The 24,249-nt window shown below is 44.8% G+C and overlaps 1 protein-coding gene across 1 annotated transcript in view; it reads right to left on the reverse strand.

Moving 5' to 3' along the window:
- Positions 1 to 24,249, reverse strand: part of LOC149442413 (A.superbus venom factor 1-like) — a 476,989-nt gene that overhangs the window by 29,370 nt on the left and 423,370 nt on the right. The window contains exons 39-43 of the mRNA XM_089656130.1: positions 21,498 to 21,603; positions 17,694 to 17,783; positions 15,386 to 15,469; positions 15,187 to 15,270; positions 12,920 to 13,055 (exon numbers count right to left, since the gene is read on the reverse strand). Coding sequence (XP_089512256.1) covers positions 12,920 to 13,055; positions 15,187 to 15,270; positions 15,386 to 15,469; positions 17,694 to 17,783; positions 21,498 to 21,603 — 500 coding nt within the window. The remainder of the gene's footprint in view (positions 1 to 12,919; positions 13,056 to 15,186; positions 15,271 to 15,385; positions 15,470 to 17,693; positions 17,784 to 21,497; positions 21,604 to 24,249) is intronic.

Raw genomic sequence — 24,249 nt, forward strand, 5'->3', positions numbered from 1 at the left:
CCAGGTCCAGAGTGTGTCATGGGCCCCCGTACCGACTCCAAATGCTGCTGCCAGGCCCGTAATCTGTCATGGGCCCCTGTACCGCCTCCCCATGCTGCTGCCAGGTCCAGATTGTGTCATGGGTCCCTGTACGGCCTCCCATTGCTGCTGCCAGGCCTGTAATCTGCCATGGGCCCCCGTACCGACTCCTCATGCTGCTGCCAGGCCCGTAATCTGCCATGGGCCCCTGTACCGCCTCCTCATGCTGCTGCCAGGTCCAGAGTGTGTCATGGGTTCCTGTACGGCCTCCCATTGCTGCTGTCTCTATCGCCACACTCTGCCATGTGCCACTTTCAGGTCTCCTCACACTGCTGGTGGTTTCCATTTTTGTCATAGGGTGCTGTATGGCCTCCCATTGCTGCTGCCTCCACCGCCACACTGTGGCTCCACACTCTGGTTTTGGCCCCGTGACTGGCCAAATGAGTGAAGTGTGCGGTGATTCTAAGATCGACGGCACTCATCTGCATGTCATACTGCCTGACAGTATTATTTCTCTTCCCCAGCAGACTCCAAGGGCATTTAAATTAAAGGTACAGTGTTCAGCACTAATATTAAGTCTCTCTGAAGCCTAGAAACACCCTTTTTTAAGTTAAATTCACAGCGAATATATTCGACTCGAATCGAAATTTTTCTACGAATTCGCCGAATCAGTCGAATCGAATTTTTGAATACTTCGCTCATCTCTAATTAAAATAATTGATGGGGAACCAGTTGAAAATGAGGTAGGGGTGTCTTTTCCCTACATGGCTCTTAACAATAACTTGCTGTGTCAAGTGGTAAAGCAAGGGGAGGAGGTGGTAGAACAGTTAGTGGTCCCCAAACCCTTTCGCCGGATGGTACTAGACTTAGCCCATGGGCATATAATGGGTGGACACCTGGGTGTAGAGAAAACAAAGGAGAGGATAACCCAGAGATTCTTTTGGCCAGGCTTACATGGAGATGTCAAAGCATATTGTGAGTCATGCCCGGAATGTCAATATTCTGCACCCTCACCCCATTTTCGCAGTCCGCTAGTACCTCTACTCATAATTGAAGTACCGTTTAAAGAGTGGGCATGGATCTAGTGGGTCCAGTAGTAAAGTCTGCCCGGGGCCATCAGCACATACTGGTGATACTTGACTATGCCACCCGGTATCCAGAAGCCATTCCCTTGCGTAATACCTCCGCTAAAACTATCGCCAAAGAGCTTGTCCAGGTGTTTAGTCGTGTAGGTATTCCAAAGGAGATATTAACGGATCAGGGCATGCCATTTATGTCTAGAGTTATGAAAGAACTGTGCAAATTGTTCAAAATCTCCCATCTCCGTACCTCGGTCTACCACCCCCAAACCGATGGGCTTGTGGAGAGGTTTAACAAGACCCTTAAGAACATGTTAAAAAAGGTGGTAGACAAAGATGGGAGAAATTGGGATTTTTTGCTACCATATCTCATGTTTGCTATACGAGAGGTACCTCAGGCATCTACAGGGTATTCACCTTTTGAATTACTGTATGGTAGACATCCCAGGGCATTGCTAGATGTTGCAAAAGAAACCTGGGAGACAGAGTCCACGCCCTATAGAAGTGTCATCGAGCATATCTCACAGATGCAGGATAGAATCGCAGCTGTCATGCCACTTGTTCGGGAACACATGGAGCAAGCCCAGGAGGTCCACAGAAGGGTTTATAACCGGGGTGCCAGGATCCGTACCTTCAACCCTGGGGATAGAGTGCTGGTGCTAGTCCCCACCGTGGACTACCTCGCAAAATGGCAAGGTCCCTTTGAAATTAGGGAGAAAGTGGGGGAAGTAAATTATAAAGTTTACCAGCCAGGAAAAAGGAAACCCGAACAAATCTATCATGTTAATCTCTTAAAACCTTGGAAAGACAGGGAAAGTTTGTTGGCAGTACCAAGCCCCCAAAAGGACGTGGCCCCTCAGGTACCTATAACTGAAACCTTGTCAGTAGCCCAACAAAATGATGTTAAGGAGTTTGTGAGGAAAAAATGGAGATTTCTTCTCTCACCTACCTGGACTGACGACGGTCATACAGCATGACATAGTTACCCAGCCAGGGGTCTGCGTAAATGTCGAGCCCTATAGAATACCCGAGGCCAGGCGGGAAGCGGTGGCAAAGGAAATAAAGGACATGTTAGAGTTGGGAGTGATTGAGGAATCTCACAGTGAGTGGTCGAGTCCCATAGTGTTGGTCCCAAAACCAGATGGAACAATTTGTTTCTGTAATGATTTCAGGAAACTGAACAGTGTGTCTAAATTTGATGCGTACCCGATGCCTCGGGTGGATGAGCTCATTGACAGGTTGGGAACGGCTCGGTACATAACCACCTTAAATTTAACCAAAGGCTATTGGCAGATTCCTTTAACGGAAGCTGCAAAAGAAAAGACGGCATTCTCTACCCCCGAGGGGTCCTTTCAGTATAAGCGGATGCCGTTTGGTTTACATGGTGCTCCGGCATCATTCCAACGAATGATGGACAAAACGCTAAGACCACATCGCCAATATGCAGCTGCCTATTTGGACGATGTCGTCATCCACAGTCCAGACTGGGAGTCTCATTTGTCCCGCTTGCAAGCAGTAGTAGATTCGCTGAGGGAAGCAGGTCTTACCGCCAACCCCAAAAAGTGTGCCATAGGCTTGGAGGAGGCCAAATATCTTGGCTACATTATTGGTTGAGGTCTCATTAGGCCTCAGATAAATAAAATCGAAGCAATTCAAAAGTGGCCCCAACCAGTAAATAAAAAGCAAGTCCGGGCATTTCTTGGGATCACAGGATACTACAGGCGGTTTATCCCCAATTTTGCCACCATTGCAGCCCCACTGACAGATCTGACAAAAGGTAGGGGGTCGGTCATGATTAAGTGGAATCCTGAGGTGGAGACCGCATTTCAAACGCTGAAACAAGCTCTCTGTGCCCAACCTGTGCTTGTGACCCCAGATTTTGCAACAGAGTTTGTGGTACAGACTGATGCCTCTGACGTGGGACTAGGTGCTGTGCTGTCCCAAATTAGAGAGGGGGAGGAGCACCCCGTGGTCTTCCTAAGTAGAAAGCTCAACAAACATGAGAGAAACTATGCCATTGTGGAGAAGGAAGGTTTGGCCATCAAATGGGCCTTGGAGGCCCTGAAATATTACCTGTTAGGAAGACAGTTCAAGTTGGTTACTGATCATGCCCCGCTCAAATGGATGTGCGATAACAAGGAGAAAAATAACCGAGTGACAAGGTGGTTTCTTGCGCTACAAGCGTTCAGATTTACAGTGGAACACAGAGCGGGGAAACTGCAAAGCAATGTAGATGCCCTCTCCCGGGTCCATTGCCTGGTTAGGACAGTTGCTCAGCTCAGGGGCTTGAGCAGAGGGGGGGGGGGATATGTGACACTATGAACGGCAAAGTGATGGATGGACGATATGTGTCACCTCGCATGAGGTCATACTGTGAGGTGTAAGGTGGAGTCCACTCCGGGTTTTCGGGGCCACAATGGAGAGGTGGTTCCGGACCGGAGTTTGTGCTCCACTGATAACCACCAACAGGTGGTATAAAGGAGGCAGGGCTGGAGCAAGGAGTTGCTCCTGGCCTGGGACTCAGAGAGGTATTCTGAGAGAGCTGTGTGTGTGTACTATACCTACAAGAAAAGGTTTGCTTTTGTTTTGTTTTGTTTTGGGTGACAGGGAGAAGCCCTTCACCTCTGAGAGAGGAAACGTCTCCTGTTTAGTTAGTGCCTGGATGGCAAGGGTTTATTTTGACGTTTTGTTTTTTTATATTTTTGCAAACCTTTTAATAAAACTGACAACCAGTCAGATTTTGACGAAAGCCTGCTGTGCGGTCTACCTTTTACCCAGGGAAGGAGATCCCCCCACCTGAGCTAACCACACTATATATATATATATATATATATATATATATATATATATATACATACACATACACACACACAGATGAAACTTGAAAAATTAGAATATTGTGCAAAAGTTAATTTATTTCAGTAATGCAACTTAAAAGGTAAAACTAATATATGAGATAGACTCATTACATGCAAAGCAAGATAGTTCAAGCCGTGATTTGTCATCATTGTGATGATTATGGCTTACAGCTCATGAAAACCCCAAATCCACAATCTCAGAAAATGAGAATATTCCATGCAATCAATAAAACAAGGATTGTACATAGAACAATATCAGACCTCTGAAAAGTAGAAGCATGCATATGTACTCAGTACTTGGTTTGGGCCCCTTTTGCAGCAATTACTGCCTCAATGCGGCGTGGCATGGAAGCTATCACCCTGTGGCATTGCTGAGGTGTTATGGAAGACCAGGATGCTTCAATAGCGGCCTTTAGCTCTTCTGCATTGTTCGGTCTCATGTCTCTCATCTTTCTCTTGGCAATGCCCCATAGATTCTCTATGGGGTTCAGGTCAGGCGAGTTTGCTGGCCAATCAAGCACAGTAATCCCACGGTCATTGAACCAGGTTTTGGTGCTTTTGGCAGTGTGGGCAGGTGCCAAGTCCTGCTGCAAAATGAAGTCAGCATCCCCATAAAGCTCGTCTGCAGAAGGAAGCATGAAGTGCTCCAAAATCTCCTGGTAGATTGCTGCATTGACCCTGGACTTAATGAAGCACAGTGGACCAACACCAGCAGATGACATGGCTCCCCAAATCAACACAGACTGTGGAAACTTCACACTGGACTTCAAGCATCTTGCAGTGGGTGCCTCTCCATTCTTCCTCCATATTCGGGGTCCTTGGGCCTCTCTCTCCATTCTTCCTCCATACTCGGGGTCCTTGGTTTCCAAATGAGATGCAAAAGTTGCTCTCTTCAGAAAAGAGGACTTTGGACCACTGAGCAACAAACCAGGTCTGTTTATCTTTAGCCCAGGTAAGACGCTTCTGACGTTGTTTGTTGTTCAGGAGCGGCTTGACAAGAGGAATACGACATTTGAAGCCCATGTCCAGGATCCGTCTGTGTGTGGTGGCTCTTGATGCACTGACTCCAGCCTCAGTCCACTCCTTGTGAAAGTCCCCAACACTTTTGAATGGCCTTTTTCTGACAATCCTCTCCAGGCTGCTGTCATCCCTGCTGCTTGTGCACCTTTCTTCCACACTTTTCCCTTCCACATAACTTTCTATTAATGTGCTTTGATACAGCACCTTGGGAACATCCAACTTCTTTTGCAATTACCTTTTGAGGCTTTCCCTCCTTATGGAGGGTGTCAATGATGGTTTTCTGCACAACTGTCAGGTCAGCAGTCTTTCCCATGATTGTGATTCCTACTGAACCAGACTGAGAGACCATTTAAAGGCTCAGGAACCCTTTGCAGGTGTTATGGCTTAATTAGCTGATTAGAGTGGGACACTTTGAGCCGAGAATATTGCACCTTTTCACAATATTCTCATTTTCTGAGATTGTGGATTTCAGGTTTTCATGAGCTGTAAGCCATAATCATCACAATGATGACAAATCACGGCTTGAACTATCTTGCTTTGCATGTAATGAGTCTATCTCATATTTTAATTTCACCTTTTAAGTTGCATTACTGAAATACAGTGGGGCAAAAAAGTATTTAGTCAGCCACCAATTGTGCAAGTTCTCCCACTTAAAAAGATGAGAGAGGCCTGTAATTGGCATCATAGGTAGACCTCAACTATGAGAGACAAAATGAGGAAAAAAATCCAGACAATCACATTGGCTGATTTGGAAAGAATTTATTTGCAAATTATGGTGGAAAATAAGTATTTGGTCAATATCAAAAGTTAATCTCAATACTTTGTTATATATCCTTTGTTGGCAATGACAGAGGTCAGACGTTTCCTGTAAGTCTTCACAAGGTTGGCACACACTGTTGCTGGTATGTTGGCCCATCCTCCATGCAGATCTCCTCTAGAGCAGTGATGTTTTGGGGCTGTCGCTGGGCAACACGGACTTTCAACTCCCTCCAAAGGTTTTCTATGGGGTTGAGATCTGGAGACTGGCTAGGCCACTCCAGGACCTTGAAATGATTCTTATGAAGCCACTCCTTCGTTGCCCGGGGGGTATGTTTGGGATCATTGTCATGTTGGAAGACCCAGCCACGTTTCATCTTCAATGCCCTTGCTGATGGAAGGAGGTTTGCACTCAAAATCTCACGATACATGGCCCCATTCATTCTGTCCTGTACATGGATCAGTCGTCCTGGTCCCTTTGCGGATAAACAGCCCCAAAGCATGATGTTGCCACCCCCATGCTTCACAGTAGGTATGGTGTTCTTTGGATGCAACTCGGCATTCTCTCACCTCCAAGCACGACGAGTTGTGTTTCTACCAAATAGTTCTATTTTGGTTTCATCTGACCAGATGACATTCTCCCAATCCTCTTCTGGATCATCCAAATGCTCTCTAGCAAACTTCAGACGGGCCCGGACATGTACTGGCTTAAGCAGGGGGACACGTCTGGCACTGCAGGATCTGAGTCCCTGGCGGCGTAGTGTGTTACTGATGGTAGCCTTTGCTACGTTGGTCCCAGCTCTCTGCAGGTCATTCACTAGGTCCCCGTGTGGTCCTGGGATTTTTGCTCACCGTTCTTGTGATCATTTTGACCCCACGGGGTGAGATCTTGCGTGGAGCACCAGATCGAGGGAGATTATCAGTGGTCTTTTATGTCTTCCATTTTCTAATTATTGCTCCCACAGTTGATTTGTTCACACCAAGCTGCTTGCCTATTGCAGATTCAGTCTTCCCAGCCTGGTGCAGGTCTACAATTTTGTTTCTGGTGTCCTTCGACAGCTCTTTGGTCTTCACCATAGTGGAGTTTGGAGTGTGACTGTTTGAGGTTGTGGACAGGTGTCTTTTATACTGATAACAAGTTCAAACAGGTGCCATTGATACAGGTAATGAGTGCAGGACAGAGGAGCCTCTTAAAGAAGAAGGTACAGGTCTGTGAGAGACAGAAATCTAGCTTGATTGTAGGTGACCAAATACTTACTTTCCACCATAATTTGCAAATAAATTCTTTCCAAATCAGCCAATGTGATTGTCTGGATTTTTTTTCTCATTTTGTCTCTCATAGTTGAGGTCTACCTATGATGCCAATTACAGGCCTCTCTCATCTTTTTAAGTGGGAGAACTTGCACAATTGGTTGCTAACTAAATACTTTTTTGCCCCACTGTACATGAACTTTTGCATGATATTCTAATTTTTTGAGTTTCACCTGTGTGTGTGTGTGTATGTATGTATGTATGTATGTGTGTGTGTGTGTGTATATATATATATATATATATTGTAACAAGGTTAGCTCGGCAGCGGGTGTGTGTGACCCCCTGGATGGGTGCACAACACAAAAAGATAGGCACAGCACAACAATAGTGGAGGTGAAAACAAACAGGTGCAATTTATTTACAATATTTACAGAAAAAATGATAAACAAAAAGAGACATCAAAATAAATCCTGGCCAACTTGGCTACTTACTGCAACAACAGCTTTTACCTAGCTACCCACTAGGTACAGCCTGCTGCTATACCTAGTTGCTAGTACTGGGAGGTTAGCCACACAGGCTTTGGTCTCTCTGCACACAGATAACAGGTCAGCTCCCCAGACAGTTCAGGCACAGATCTGGTTCCAGGGTGGAGCAACTCTCTAAGCACTCTGGGAAGCTTTATACAAGTGTTAATGAGCCCACTACCTTCAGCTGGGCTCATTATCTCAGTGCTGAAGGACTCAGCACTTCCCTCTAGTGGTACAAATCCCCATAAACCCTGAATCTCGGACAAATATATCGTCCATCCAGGACGCAACCAGGTGATTTCACCTGCCTTCTGTCACATACCCCCCCCTCTTGTTTCAACCTTGGGGTTGTAACAGCAGTAGCCAGGCAGGCATGTACCCGGGATAAAGCATCCACATTTCCCATCTGAACACCGGGGCGATGCTTCACCGTGAAGGTAAATTCCTGTAGGGCCAGAAACCACCTATTTACCCTTCTATTGGTCTCCTTATTTTGAGCCATCCATTTCAAGGGAGCGTGATCTGTGATCAGGTCAAAATGTCTGCCCAGCAGATAGTACCGAAGGGAATCTAGGGCCCACTTTACCGCTAAACACTCCTTCTCAATCGTGGCGTAATTTTCCTCGTGAGACTTTAGCTTTCGGCTGAGATAGATTACCGGGTGTTCCTCCCCCTGCCAAACCTGGGACAGCACTGCTCCTAAGCCAACATTGGATGCATCTGTCTGGACCACAAAGTCTTTTGAGAAGTCTGGTGAGTATAGGACTGGCTGGCTACATAAGGCCCTTTTTAAAGACAGGAAGGCTGCTTCAGCCTCAGGGGACCACTTAACCATGACAGACTCCTTCCCTTTTGTCAGGTTGGTTAGGGGTACTGCCATAGAAGCAAAATGGGGAATGAATCGCCGATAGTAGCCAGCAATTCCTAGAAAAGCCCGTACCTGCTTTTTGTTATTTGGGCGTGGCCAATTCTGTATTGCTTCCACTTTGTTTATCTGAGGTTTTATTACCCCTCTCCCAATAGTGTACCCCAGGTACTTGGCCTCCTCCTGTCCAATCGTACACTTCTTTGGGTTGGCCGTAAACCCAGCTTTCCATATTGAGTCTAGCACAGCCTGAACTTTTGGCAAATGTGAGGCCCAGTCTGCGCTATGGATAATCACATCGTCCAAGTACGCTGCAGCATACTTCTGATGGGGACGAAGAATCTGATCCATTTTTCGCTGAAAGGTGGCCGGTGCATTCTGTAACCCGAACGGCATTCTTTTATACTGGAATGACCCTTCTGGGGTTACAAATGCAGTCTTCTCCTTTGCCGACTTAGCTAGGGGAATTTGCCAATAACCTTTCGTCAAGTCTAGTGTTGTCATGTACCGGGCTGCTCCCAGTCGGTCGATTAGTTCATCTATCCTTGGCATGGGGTAGGTGTCAAATTTTGTAACTTTATTCAACTGTCGAAAGTCGTTACAAAATCGCCAGCTCCCATCTGGTTTGGGCACCAACACTATGGGGCTGGACCAGTCACTTTGGGACTCCTCTATCACCCCCAAATCTAGCATTCTCTGTACTTCCCCACGTATTGCCTCCCGTCGAGCCTCTGGGATTCTATAGGGTTTCAGTTTTACTCTTTCACCTGGTGGGGTGATAATGTCATGCTCCACCCCCGAGGTTTGTCCCGGCAGCTCAGAAAAAACCTCTGTGTTGCGGAGCACAAACTCTTTAGCCTCCTGTTTTTGAATTGTAGACAAGGTGACTGCTATTCCAACCTCCGGAACCAAGCAGTTAGATGGCGCTGGTGACAAACCCTCAGCAACTAGGGATTCCCTGTCCCTCCAGGCCTTTAGCAGATTGATGTGGTAGATCTGCTCCGGTTTCCGCCTTCCTGGTTGTCTGACCCTGTAATTCACCTTACTCACTTTCTCAATCACCTCGTATGGGCCATGCCATTTGGCCAGGAATTTGCTTTCAACCGTAGGGATTAGCACTAGCACTCTATCTCCTTCAGCAAACGACCTGGTCCGGGCCCCCCGATTGTACACCCTCTGCTGCGCTAACTGTGCTTGGGACAAATGTTCCTTTACGATAGGCATGACCTGGGCAATTCTATCTTGCATTTGGGCGACGTGCTCAATCACACTCCGGTGGGGAGAACTCTCACTTTCCCAAGTTTCCTTGGCGATATCTAACAGCCCCCTTGGGTGTCTCCCATAGAGCAACTCAAATGGTGAAAACCCTGTGGAGGACTGGGGTACCTCCCGGATGGCAAACATCAAATAGGGTACTAAATAATCCCAACCCTTTCCATCCTTATCTACCACCTTCCTTAGCATTTGTTTCAGGGTTTTGTTGAACCTTTCCATCAACCCGTCAGTTTGGGGATGATACACAGAGGTGCGCAACTGTTTTACCTTGAACAGTTTGCAGAGCTCTTTCATCACCCGGGACATAAAGGGGGTTCCCTGGTCCGTCAGCAGTTCCTTTGAAATACCCACTCGGCTGAAAACGAGGAATAGCTCCTTAGCTATTGTCTTGGCAGAGGTATTTCGGAGTGGAATTGCTTCTGGATAGCGGGTGGCATAGTCGAGTATGACCAACAGGTACTGATGCCCCCTAGCGGATTTCACCAGCGGACCTACCAAATCCATGGCAATCCTTTCAAAGGGGACCTCAATGATGGGAAGAGGTACCAGTGGACTATGGAAATGGGGCATAGGGGCCGACTTCTGACACACAGGGCAAGAGGAACAGTAATTTTCCACCTCCTTAATGACCCCAGGCCAATAGAACCGCTGCAGTACTCTTTCCCGTGTTTTCTCCGCCCCCAAATGACCCCCAAGGATGTGTCCATGGGCCAACTCCAACACCAACTTCCTGTAAGGTCTGGGCACCACCAGTTGCTCAATGGTTTCTTCTGCCCCCTGAGCAACTCGATAGAGTAGGTCCCTTTCCACAAGGAAGTATGGATAAGCAGCAGTTTTCTCAGGACTCACTAGTTGGCCATCTACTTTTACTACATTTTCCCGGGCTTTTATCAGCGTGGGGTCTTTCAGCTGTTCGGTGGCAAAATTTTCCCTATGCACCTCTAAGTCCGAGAAATCCAAAACCGGCAGATTTTCATCTGAGGAGGTGGGCTCCTCCCCAGTTCCTTGGGTCTCCCCAGCTAGTACCGACAAGGGGAACTTGGGAGAGACCTCACCACACTCAGACGCTTTCTGGGATTCACCTTCCTGGTCTGCAGGGGAGACAGTGGGGGGGTCAGAACAATCCCAGAGTTCCCAGAATTTTGGAAAATCCCTCCCCACAATGGCATCATGTGGTAAATGAGGTACCAATCCTACCTGATGAGACAGGTTACCTTTGGGGGTCTCAAAAAACACAGTAGCCACGGGATACTCCCTAGTGTCCCCATGCACACAAATCACTGCCACCTTTTTATGCCCAGAGACCTTTGTAGTGACCATCTCCTCTCTTATCAAGGTTACCAAGCTACCTGAATCCAGCAACCCCACAATATTATTTCCATTAACAGTCATTTTGCACAAATGTTTCTCAGTGCCCGGGCTGGCCGTGCATACCACTGTCGCAAACAGTGACTGACGTCTATTGCTCAGAAAGTCACACTGCATAGGCTCATCCACCACTGGGCAATTAGCTGCAATATGTCCCTCTTGCCGGCAGCGGTAACAAATAATTTTTTTCACCGCTTCTTGCGGCCTTGGCCTTCCTGGCCGCTCTTGCCAGACATTGGGTAATACTCCCACCCTCTCACTCTCTCCACCCTCACCCCTTGTAGTCATCTTACCCGCCGCTGGGGATGGTCTGGTCTTAGGGTGGAAAGTCCGTGAGTCTCTGGAAGAGGAGGTCAGGTTCTCAGTAGCCAAGTATCTCTCCACTAGATCCACCAGCTTGTCTGCAGTTTCTGGGTCTCCATGGCTGACCCACTTTTGAATAGTATTAGGCAGAGACCTTAGGAACCGATCCATGACGACACGTTCCACAATTTTTGGGGCGGTCAAAGTCTCTGGCTGCAGCCACTTCCTGCTCAGGTGAATGAAATCATACATCTGTGACCTGGGAGGTTTCCCAAGCCGAAAAGTCCAATTATGTACCCGCTGAGCACGGACAGCGAGGGTAACACCCAACCGGGCCAAAATTTCCACTTTTAGCACATCATAGTTTTTGGCTTGGTCCGGCTCCAGGTCATAGTAAGCTTTTTGCGATTCTCCAGTTAATAATGGGGCCATCAATCCAGCCCACTGTTCTTTAGGCCACTTTTCCCTTTCAGCAGTCCTTTCAAAGGTGGTTAGAAACACCTCCGGATCATCCTCTCCAGTCATTTTTGGCAATAAACGGCCCACAGAAAATGATGGTGTTTTACCAGAATCATCACCAGCCTCAGTCTGTTGCCTCTGCTGGAGCTGCTTCAAAACAGCCTCAATTTGTTTCTGGTATTTCTGGTCCTGTTGCACCAGCAATTCCCTATGGCGGACCTCTGCTTGTTCCAAGGCCTTCTGCTGGGCTGCAATGCTCTGCTGGAAACTTGCATTTGCCTGCTGTTGATTGGCATTTGCCTGTTGTTGATTGGCATTTGCCAGAGCCAACTGTCTGATTATCTCCTCCATGCTGGCCTTTAGTTACCACAACTGCCCGCATCCTCCACCATATGTAACAAGGTTAGCTCGGCAGCGGGTGTGTGTGACCCCCTGGATGGGTGCACAACACAAAAAGATAGGCACAGCACAACAATAGTGGAGGTGAAAACAAACAGGTGCAATTTATTTACAATATTTACAGAAAAAATGATAAACAAAAAGAGACATCAAAATAAATCCTGGCCAACTTGGCTACTTACTGCAACAACAGCTTTTCCCTAGCTACCCACTAGGTACAGCTATACCTAGTTGCTAGTACTGGGAGGTTAGCCACACAGGCTTTGGTCTCTCTGCACACAGATAACAGGTCAGCTCCCCAGACAGTTCAGGCACAGATCTGGTTCCAGGGTGGAGCAACTCCCTAAGCACTCTGGGAAGCTTTATACAAGTGTTAATGAGCCCACTACCTTCAGCTGGGCTCATTATCTCAGTGCTGAAGGACTCAGCACTTCCCTCTAGTGGTACAAATCCCCATAAACCCTGAATCTCGGACAAATATATCGTCCATCCAGGACGCAACCAGGTGATTTCACCTGCCTACTGTCACAATATATATATATATATATATATATATATGATTTTATGCAGTTCTGCCGCCCTGTAGCAGTAGTTCTGCTATAGGGTGGTTGGGAAGCGGTTAAAGAACCCCTAGTAAGTGTAATCTATTATTTGACAAAACTGTATCTCCTAATAAGAAGGACTGGGTGGAGAAAAAGCACAAATAATGACTACCTGGAAAAATATTTTAATATCACTTACTTAGATGCCAGAAGCCATGTATCTTTAGCTATTCCCCAGACTATGTAGTCTCGATCTATCTGTAAATTTAAAGCTTGTTGACATTTGTTGTGGCTGATAAAATCCCGTTTCTCGTTCACAGTAACTGTATCGATCCCTGAGGAAAATAAACACATGTATATATTACCTTATACAGTACAATAAAACTTAACTGTAGGGAGCCAGAGGTAGTTAATCAAATTCAATCTGGCTAACTGTTATAATCATGATATCAAAGCAGATGCTGATTGTGCAAGAACTTATGCCATGATGCATATTGTGTCACCATAATAATTTGGTTAATCGGTTAAGGCTATGTTTGTGGAATCCTAACCATCACATCTATATAAGTTTGTTGGACACCCCAATCCACAACCATTGGCATTAATATGGACATGGTCCCTCCTTTACAGCTATGATAACCTCCACTCTTCTAGAAAGGCATTACAGAACATCTTAGAGAGTGTTTGTGGGAATTTGTGCCCATTCAGCCATTTGGGAGATTAGGTCCTGTGTTGGATGAGCTCACAAATGGCATTCCAATTAATTTGAAAGATGTTCAGTAGAGTTGAGGTCACTCAGTGAACAAATGTGTTGGTTTTTTTTTTTAATTTCCTAAATTCCCCCCAAAATGTGGAGGACTAAATGTGTATTGGTGTGTCTCATCTCTAATCATTGATGGCTCCTACATCTCTTCTTGGCTAAAATAATTGTTCTGCTATAAGCTCATGTGCACATAAATTTTTTGTAAACTATGTAAAGAAGACAAAAAGTGATACCTTTTACTGGAGAGTTAAACCATCACAAAATCCACATAAGCCAATGTAAATGGATTGGATTATCATGGTTGAAATTAAATTAAATGTGCTCTAAAATTATTAATCAGATGCACGAGGCATTTGGGTTCCCTAGGTAATACCAGGCAATATATCCCTCAGCATTTGGAAGGAAGGCAGCAAAAATATAGTAAATCTGCAAAAAAAAAACAGATTAGCTGACTGCCCTGTCATACTGTATCTCTGTGTAACCCTAATATACAGTAATGTCCAAAGCCAATCTGTTCAGCAACATCATCTCACATATCACAGAATATATAATTACTGCTAGTCATGTGCAGAACAGAAAAAATTGTTTAGTTTTGTTTCAGGTACATTTGTTATGTTATTAATTTTGTTTCATAATTTGTTTTCGTAATTTGTTTCATTTCGTTTAATAATTTTCGGAAACAATTAGAATTTGAATCGGTCGAAAATCGATCGACCAATCTGAATTCTGCTTGAAGAATTGCTGGTTGCTAAGGAGTGGGCTGGCAAGCTGGTCGCTGCGTCCTTAACCGATGACTGAGCATGCAGCCCGGCAGGCCAAGAAAGTGGGGGGATGAGAGACCGCCATCCCCCCTCCTGAACCATACCAGGCTTCATGCCCTCAACATGGGGGGATGCTTTGGGGTAGGGGGATCCCTTCCAAAGCATCTTGTCCCCATGTTGATGAGAACAAAGGCCTCTTCCCCACAACCCTGGCACAGTGGTTGTGGGGGGTGCGGGGGTGACTTATCAGAGTCTGGAAGCCCCCTTTAACAAGGGGGGCCCCATGTGAGTATGTACACCTACACATTCACCAAAAAACTGTAAAAAGTGAGTAAAAACACAACAATTTTTGACAAGTCCTTTATTTGAAAAAAAAAAACCAAAATGTTCCCCAAAGTAGGTTCAACGTCAATCACGAGGATCGCCAGCCGCCAACCAGAAAAAAGAAAAAGAGCTATGCACCCGATGAAGGCTCCTGCCATCTGACAGCTCCACCATCTGACAGTTTTTAAATAATTAAGGAGTGGGAGCCTCGATGATGTCATCGTATGACCCTACCCCCGTTACATCATCGACCGAGGGCATGCTGGATTTACTAGAAAACGAACATACGAAATTAAACTAAAATAATTTCAACAAAATATGTTAGTATTTCATTCAGATACATTTGAATTTCCGAAAAATTCTAAAAATGTGTCCGATTTATATTGCATTGCCGAAATGAATTGCATATGTGTCATTTGTAAACATCCATTTTAAGAATGTCCATTATATTATAAGGTTGATCTGCAGAGGACAGTATGAAGGGATGAAAGAGGCATTCCACCTCAGTTCAAATATATTTATGACAGCATTGGCTCTAAACCAGAACCTATTCCAGCAGCTTTGATTATAAAAAGAGAAAGCATGAAATAAAGTAGAAGAATACTAGGCTTGGCTTACCTTCCCTAAAGACCACTTTAATGGTCATCACATAGGTGACATAGTTGTCCATCTTCTTGATGGCACTGAGTGTCGTCTCGTATACTGTGTATCAAAAATACCAAGAATTGTAAACAAAGGGATAACCGGTGGGCAATTTTACAACCAAAATCTTGAATGAAAGTCTTGAATGCTTTAATGATATATAATGAACACTGACCATAGTCCACAGCAGCGTCACATGCCTTTTTATATCGTACAGTGGAAGCCACGTTAGCCATTTGCTGCTGCATGAAGCAATTTTCTGCAAAATGAAAGATCACCGCGCATTATTTTATTACATTGAAAATACTGTACTAGTTATTTTTTCATTTTTTGATAAAGCCAAAATAACAACCTAGTTTTCAATAGAATGGGAACCTCTGTAAAGTCCTTATTACTAAGATATGTGACAGAATAGCTGGCAACTCAAATCCTTATCATATATGCTTTATTGGTACACAGTAGAGGACATGGAATCCATGAAAGCTGACACATTTCGTCCACAGCCTTTGTCCAAACTTACATCAAAAAGAACTAAAATTCAAACTTATATAACATAAAAGCCCACAAAATTAGGGTCGGTACATACGAAATTAAAATCATTGTTCAGTTTAATTGATTGTAGGTGAAAGTGAAGCAATAGGATTTCAGAGAAAAGGAAGAAAAAGAGAAAACTTTGTCTAATGAATATAACTGCAAGCATCCTGATGAGGTTTTCTCTTTTTCTTCCTTTTCTCTGAAATCCTATTGCTTCACTTTCACCTGCAATCATTTAGACTGAACAATGATTTTAATTAAGTATGTACCGGTAGGGGTGTATTTAGGTTTTGTGCTGCCCTAGGCAACACAAAAATTGGCTTCCCCCCACGGAGAGACCTGACACCAACTAACACCCGCCTACCCCATGAAGAGAGCCTGACATTGACCAACAACACCCCAGCCCCCCACCTAAGAGAGCCTTCCACTACCACCACCCCCCATACAGTGGCAATCTCCCCCCAACCCGGTGAGAGAGAAGACACTCCCCTTCACAGCTCTGGATATCCCGGGAACAAGAGTCAGGCTCTGCATACACCATCAAGCAGCCCGCAGCATCTCTAAGATCCATCCTGGTCCCCATGCTGCGTGTGTCCCTTCTTTCGGGGGATGGCGCTGCCCCCTGAAAAATGCTACTGCCCCCCTGAAAAATGCATTGTTTGTCTTGTGGTAAATATGCCCCTGTGTACCGCCCCTAATTTTGTGGGCTCTTATGTTATATAAATTTGAATTTAAGTTCTTTTTGATGTAAGCTTTGATGAAGACTGTGGCCGAAATGTGTCAGTTTTATGGATTATATGTCCTCTACTGTGTGCCAATAAAGCATAAATGATAAGGATATGGGTTGCCGGCTATTCTGTCACTTATCTTGGATCTAAAAACCAGCCTGAGCACCAGCGCCCCACTCACATTCCTTTGATGAGCAGTAGAGCTTGAGTGAGTTGTTGACTAAAGTCCTTATTACTGCCTGTACCCCTGATGAGGAGATTTTCTTCACTTCCTGTCCGGAGACCAAATAGAAAGAAAGAGAAAATCTCCCCAGCTTTCAGGTTACATTAACATATAAAAGATCATGTGAGATACTAGTGACTGGGCTTAAAGCTACTTTAAAGAAACAGTTCAGAAAATGCAGCCTGTGCATGAATTTTGTCAAGGCCTTTTAACACTCTGTGCTTCCAGCCATTCATTTATGGTTAGCATGGTAAACACTAAAAGGGATCTCTGATGGTTTCCTGCACTAAAATATTCTATACTTTGCATTGTATCATTCATAAATGCAAGCTGCAGAGAACTTGAATGCAAACAGAACAATACTGACAACGCCGATAACCCTCCTCATCATATGTAGCAATCCAGACCTGTGCAGCTGCTCACGGTGACAACGCTGCAATGAATTCACTGCAACTCCTACAGCTTTGTCACCCTTCTGAACGAAGACTGTAAGGATCACCAGGTATTTTTTGGAAGTTATAAACAAGACTTGGTAAATCCAACATGAGACATTTGTACTGCTCTAGATGGATCCATGCAATTGTCTTTTTTTCTAATACCAGGCACTAAATATAACTTGTTTCTTCCTAAATCATGGACAATATGAATTAAAGGATAGCAGGATACATTCTTTATTTATCGTATCAGGGACTTCTCACTGTTAGTATACCTAAGACTAGGAGCTGCCTGTCAGACTCTAGCTATAACTAAAACATTGATATTGGGTGGAAAGGCATTTTAAGGTTTTAGGATTATGGATTAGATGGAGATTAAGGACAACATAACAACGTTTTGGGTATGATCACCTTGTTAATGATGCCATAAGAGAGCTGCACAATTTTTGGTGCACCATAAACTATTGTAGCATAATGGGAAGCCTCTGCTAACAGCAAACATATAACAAACAACTTCAACTATTACTATTTTTATAAAAAATAATAATTTGCACCATATTTTACCTTCAGAGCAGCGGCACACATCTCCAACACAGATCCTACCCAGAAGTTTGCTGTCTTCTTCCACATGGTAAAATTTAGTGCAGCGGTTCTCTATCAATAGAAATCCATAACTTATGTCAGCTTTCATTAAATACATTTGGTTATAAGTCAAGTAACACCTTTCTGTTGGCCGCTAAGCCATCAACATTGCATTGTGAGATGTCAGATGGGGTGCCAGCAAAGGGCTCCCAGGTTTGAGGTCTGCTGGGATGCCTTTGTAGGATCTGCTTACAAGAATACTTGTATGTGCCTTGTGGTGTGTCTGCTCCTTGGGTATTGTATTTATCCAATGGTTTTATTCAAAGAGGGCCTTGCATTATGATCATGGTGCTCTAATGGCTGTTGGGGTAATGATGAAGAAGCAGGAGGAGGTTTATAAATCAAAGATCCACAGAAAGATAGAAGCAGAAGCATGCAGATCCTTGCACAGAAGGTGCTCAGGTACAGGTTCTTTTCCAGCAAGGAGAACAGTGAGATGCACAGCAGTGACGGCATCAAACCTCACTTCAAACTTTCTGAGGCTAGCAGCCAGAAGCAGCAGAGTCTTAGAAGGTCTCACACTGCAGAAATACAGATATACATCCATTATGCTATAGGCACAGGAGAGCCTAGACACAAGAAATGCTCTTCTATTTTTCTGGAGGAAAAGGCAAACAGTAACTTGTTCAGGTGACCACTTCTATACAATAATATTTCTAGATGTTCCTACTGAATAGCAAACCATCACTTGTTAGGTTCAGGTCCACTTAAAAACCTACTAAATGAAAATAGCATTAGACTGCAATTTAATCAACTTATAAACACAAGTTCCTGATATCACTGTCTGATCTTTACATTCATTGTGTAAAATACTGGATGCTGATGAATATTAGATTATCCTCCAAGTGCATGGAAAACATTATCATCAATACTATTTTTCATATTTACTCATTCAAACCAGCAATTGCGACTTAAAGTGGAAGTTAACTTAACTCTTTTAAAATTTGCTGACAGGCAGGGTATTTATGTCAGAAGAGATCCTACTGGTCCCTCCTTCCATAAATGCATCCTCCTGCCCAGTGGTGTATTTAAGTTTTGTGCTGCCCTAGGCAACACCAAAATTGGCCCCCCAACACCCCCCCTTCCGCAGAAAGAGCCTAACACCAATCAACACCACCCCCCCCTGCAGAGAGAGCCTGTCACTGACCAAATTGACCCCTGCCCCCCCCACCCAAGAGAGCTTTCCACTACCAGTGCCTTCCCATACACTGGTCACCCCCGCCCCCCGTCGAGAGAGGGAAGACACTCACCTTCACAGCTCCGGACATCCCTGGAAATGAGAGTCGGGCTCTGCATACACCATCCCACCTGGTCCCCATGCCGCTTGTGTGGCTTCTTCCCTCCTTTCTTCCAGGGGGCAGTGCTGCCCCCCTGAAAAATGCCACCCTTGGCAAATACCTTGTTTGCCTTGTGGTAAATACACCCCTGCTCCTGCCTGTCAGCTGTCATGTTCACGGAGTCGTGCATATGCATCTCAGAAAACATTTACAAACCCAATCTGTGCTGTGACGATGTGACTCCCATGTGCATGCGGGGAAGTGATGTTGTTGCAACCCAGCCTATCAACCGGCCGAAGGCAGGGAACCAGGAACAAAGACCTCGCGAAGATGGAATTGCCCAAGGCCCAATGGATCAATCGCACCCAGGAGCAGACTGAACATTTGGAAACTCGGGCACTGCCCGAGGGCCCTGGGTCTGTAGGGGGCCTCATGAGATGCCCCTGGTACCTTTTCATAGGCTTTTTTGGGTGTGATTTGATTTTGGGCGAGGACACAGGGGCCCCATGATCCCCTATTGCCCGGGGGCCCCATGAGTTGTCAGTCCGCCCCTGATCGCAGCGCTGGAGGGCACTGTTTGACAGGTAAGTCTGCCATAATGTACTTATATGCCGTGCATACTAGCACATTATGGCATAACCCACCTGGGGGCCCCTAAAAATAAAATGCTGTGGTGGAGCTTACTACTGATTATAGGCTGCCTGTAGACATGCATACTAGGCTAAACCACTTTGTGTATGTAACCCTTTAACTTTAGCCCTTCATCTTCTGTATCCAAAATGAGAGGCTAGTGTTTGGCTGATGTTGTCACAACCAGGGGCGGACTGTCAACTCATGGGGCCCCCAGGCAATAGGGGATCATGGGGCCCCTGTGTCCTTCCCCAAACTCAAAAAAGCCTATGAAAAAGGTACCAGGGGCATCTCATGGGGCCCCCTACTGACCCCGGGCCCTCGGGCAGTGCCTGAGTTTCCAAATGGTCAGTCCGCCCCTGGTCACAACCTTGGACTCAGCCAACCAGAGGAAGCTTTGTATTCATTAAAAGAATACACCACTTTCTATGACTGGCTGAGCGCTGCTCTGGCAGTCTCTATTGTGTTCTGGGGCTAAGACAGGAAAGTTTCGGCTTGCACTCAAACACAGTGCCGTATCTAGCCTCAGCCACATACAGTCCGTACAGCACATCCAGCGGCCTCACATGTTGGTGACGGACATGGTTTGTTTGGGCCAGCTTGTACTGTGTACCAAAAGTTGGATTTCAGCTTTAAAGGATAAGTTCACTTTTTGGGTAAAAATAATAAATGCGCATACAGTATTTTTGCAGTGAAAAAACAGGAAACCGTGAAGAAGGACGCAACTGCGCGGGCGGAGCCCCACATGGCTGCATTACTTTCATATTTTCAAACAGTGACAGCGGGTGTAGGCATAAGATCCCCGGTTTGCTGTCACTCGGGGGGGGGGGGGGGGTTTGTTGAAGAGCTGCAGCTGTTGAAATGTATTACACATTCTACTCTAAATACAGGTGGAACATGTAACATACATGTGCCAAAAGGTGAATTTATCCTTTAAACTGGTTGTACACCCTTACATATACCCAGTGGAGTGACTGGTCTGAAGCGATACACAGAAAAGAATCAAATCCTCCTACATAAGTTGTACCTGTCTATCTACAGCTCTCTATTCTCTACAGCTGTTCAAAACACATAATTTAGACAGCATATCTGAGCTTCAAAAGGCACGGAGCTGGGATCTAATGTCACATGCTGCACAGAGCTGAATGTAATCTGAGACATGAGTGGAGGGAATCGACAGACAACACTCTACACAGTCTCATAGGTAAATATGAACAGCTCAGGTTGTCAATCACCTGATGTATGCTGGAGGGGGAGGGCAGGGCCATCTTCCAGGATTGTCTGGTGTTGGTATTAGCTGTCAAAAATGACTCATACAGATAGAAGAGGAATGAGAGAGCAGACAGAAATCACACTTGGTGCTTTGGATCAAGGTAATACACACTATAGAGGGATAAGTTTTGTTCATTTTTCATTTCAGATGTTTACGACCACTTTAACTGCAACATAAACTTCACCTTAACTTCAAAAAAATCCCAAACCACAACCAAATGTATTCTAGATTGTCACAATTATATATAGTTATGGTGCTACTAATGGTTCAAATATTAAAATATAAAATAATAAAAGATTTGAAAGAACTATGCCTACATTAAATAATTCATTTGGGTCATTATTGCAAGTCTGCTGGGCAGCCATGTTGGCTGGTAAAACAAAAAGTACAAACTGGTCTGCTTAGTTTGAGATTAGTTATGAATGGGCTTGAGTTTAATCTCAAACTTTGTGTGTTCCTTCATTCACTTCTAGTACAAATAAAAGATTAAGAGTGCAATTTCATGTTCTTTACAGGTCACATCAGTAGGAGATGGTAAATTCTTACCTTTTGCATAATATTCATACACGGTGACTGATGCAGGCTGAATATAGCCTACTTCAAAATGCTGGTGAAGTTTGAACTTCAGACACATGTCCCCTTCATGTGCAATCTGTTTATAGAACAAAAGGCAAATTAATTGATGTACGTGCCACACAAAATAGCACATTCTACAATCATTATATATGTTTTGGCACAGTGTTTCATTATTAACCCAATCTGGGGGGGGGGCTGCAGTTTGGTAGCTTTTCTCCGGGCCCTGGATCACCTTGTCCCAGCACCAGGGGCAAACTGACAACTCATGGGGCCCCTGGGCAATATGGGATCATGGGGCCCCTGTGTCCTTGACCAAACCCAAAAAAGCCTACGAAAAAGATACCAGGGGCATCTCATAGGGCTCCCTACTGACCCCGGGCCCTCGGGCAGTGCCCGAGTTTCCAAATGGTCAGTCCGCCCCTGCCTAGCACACATAACTTTGTTACAGGTGTAATTTGGTTTACAAATGCCTCGGTTAACGTAATTTTCCATTTAAGAATGAAAATCCATTGAAAATGATGCCTCTGTTTACAAATTTTTCCCAAATTTTTTTCGCAATACACTTCGTATGTCGGTGCCGATTTTTAAATGTAATTGCCGGCTTTTTTTTTTCTTCACTATAGCTCACAGAATTAACTGTCACTTTCCCCAGAGCTAAAGGATACTTTGTTTCTTTTGTCTTGGGAAATAGACTAAAAGGAAACTTTCTTTCTTTTAGCTGGGGGGAAAGTAACAGCTGACTCTCTGAGCTATAGTGAAAAAAAAAACGGAATTACATTTAAAAAACGACACTGACCTATAGCAACAGCGACTTTTTTAAAACTTTTTTCTGACCTCCGGAATGGATTAATTTTTCAATGCATTCCTATGGGAAGCCGCGTTTCGGTTTACAAATTTTTTGCAATACAAAATGTCCCGGAGAACGCATTAAATCCGTAAACCGAGGTACACCTGTATATGCATGTTCATTTCACTACCACTTTCCATAACCCTATATACTGCGTTCGCTAAGAAACAAATCTTTGAAATGGTCTACACCCAATGTTGACACCACCAACCGTGGAAGGGAGTTCCACATCCTTACCAATCTAGCAGTAAAGAACGCTTTATGCAACTCAAGATTGAACTACTTCTCATCCAACTTCATTGTGTGGCCATGTGTTTTTTTAGAGACCTTATGTAAAATAGTTTCCTCCTAGAGTCATCATTTTAAGAATTGTGTATTGTAATTATACCGCTCCTAAGTGTCTCTTCAAAGAGAATAAGTTTAATGTTTGTAGCCGTTCTTCATAACTGAAGTCCTACAGCCCCCTTATTAAAGTGTTACTAAACCCAGATCCTGCATTCACTATAGCTGGTCTCCCCCGGACCCTGCATTCACTATATCTGCTCTCACAGGACCCTGCATTCACTATATCTGCTCTCACAGGACCCTGCATTCACTATATCTGCTCTCACAGGACCCTGCATTCACTATATCTGGTCTCCCCGGACCCTGCATTCACTATAGCTGGTCTCCCCCGGACCTTACATTCACTATATCTGGTCTCCCCGGACCCTGCATTCACTATATCTGGTCTGCCCAGGACCCTACATTCACTATATCTGCTCTCACAGGACCCTGCATTCACTATATCTGGTCTCCCCAGGACCCTGCATTCACTATATCTGGTCCCCCCAGGACCCTGCATTCACTATATCTGGTCTCCCAGGACCCTGCATTCACTATATCTGGTCTTTCCGGACCCTGCATTCAGTATATCTGGTCTCCCCGGACCCTGCATTCACTATATCTGGTCTCCCACAGTACACAGAACATGGAAATGCAATGTTTAGAGTAAATATAAACTGCTAAATACCTTTTCTCATCAGCAGTATGTAGCAGTCTTGTGACTATCATCGTCCAGCACAGCACTGGTTAAAGCTTGTAGGAGGAGTTTTCTTTCTGCTCTAGGAGGATACAGAACCCCTGACCTCTGTCTGGATCATGCTGATTGACCCTGTGCTGATCACATGCACTCCCAAGAAAAAAAACCTCTCTTGCAATAAACACCAAACTGAGCATGTGCAGAGTGTCTCCACATGTTATGTCTTATCAGGAGATAAGAGGGGGCACTGCAAGAAGGGGAGGGTTAAACCTTAGGTTCCACAGGGAATATAACAAGCATGCTTTACTGCATCTACAGACTGATTTTACTGTTGTGGGTTTAGTAACACTCTGAGCTTAGTTGCCCTTCTCTGGACTCTCTCCAGTTCCAGCAAATCCTTCCTGAGGACCGGTGAGCAGAACTTGACAGCATACTAAAGATGTGGCCGAACCAAAGTTTTGTAAAGTAGGAAGAATTATAGCTTTATCTCCTCAGTAAATACCCTTTTAATGCATACTAGTCTGCTTCCCTTGCTTTCTCCAACTTGGAATTGCATTTTATTGCTCAGTTTTTCATTTAGGACATCCAGATCTTTTTCCATCCACAATTTCCCTGGAGGTTCCCTCTCCCTAGTGCATAACTTGCATATATTTAGCTCCCAAGTGCATTACTTTATATTTTTCAATAGTAAACTTCATTTACAATGTAGTTGTCTATCACTTTTTTTTTATCTAGATCTTCTTGTAAAGGTTCTATATCCTGTTGTGACTTTATTACCCTGTCTAGTTTTGTCATCATCATCAAGCAGTAAAATTGAACTGTTTATTCCAACCTCTATATTATTTCTGAACAAG

The sequence above is a fragment of the Staurois parvus genome, unplaced genomic scaffold, assembly GCF_062004578.1.
Source record: "Staurois parvus isolate SC_StPar_1 unplaced genomic scaffold, SC_StPar_1.0 ptg000887l, whole genome shotgun sequence".
Lineage (NCBI taxonomy): Eukaryota > Metazoa > Chordata > Amphibia > Anura > Ranidae > Staurois > Staurois parvus.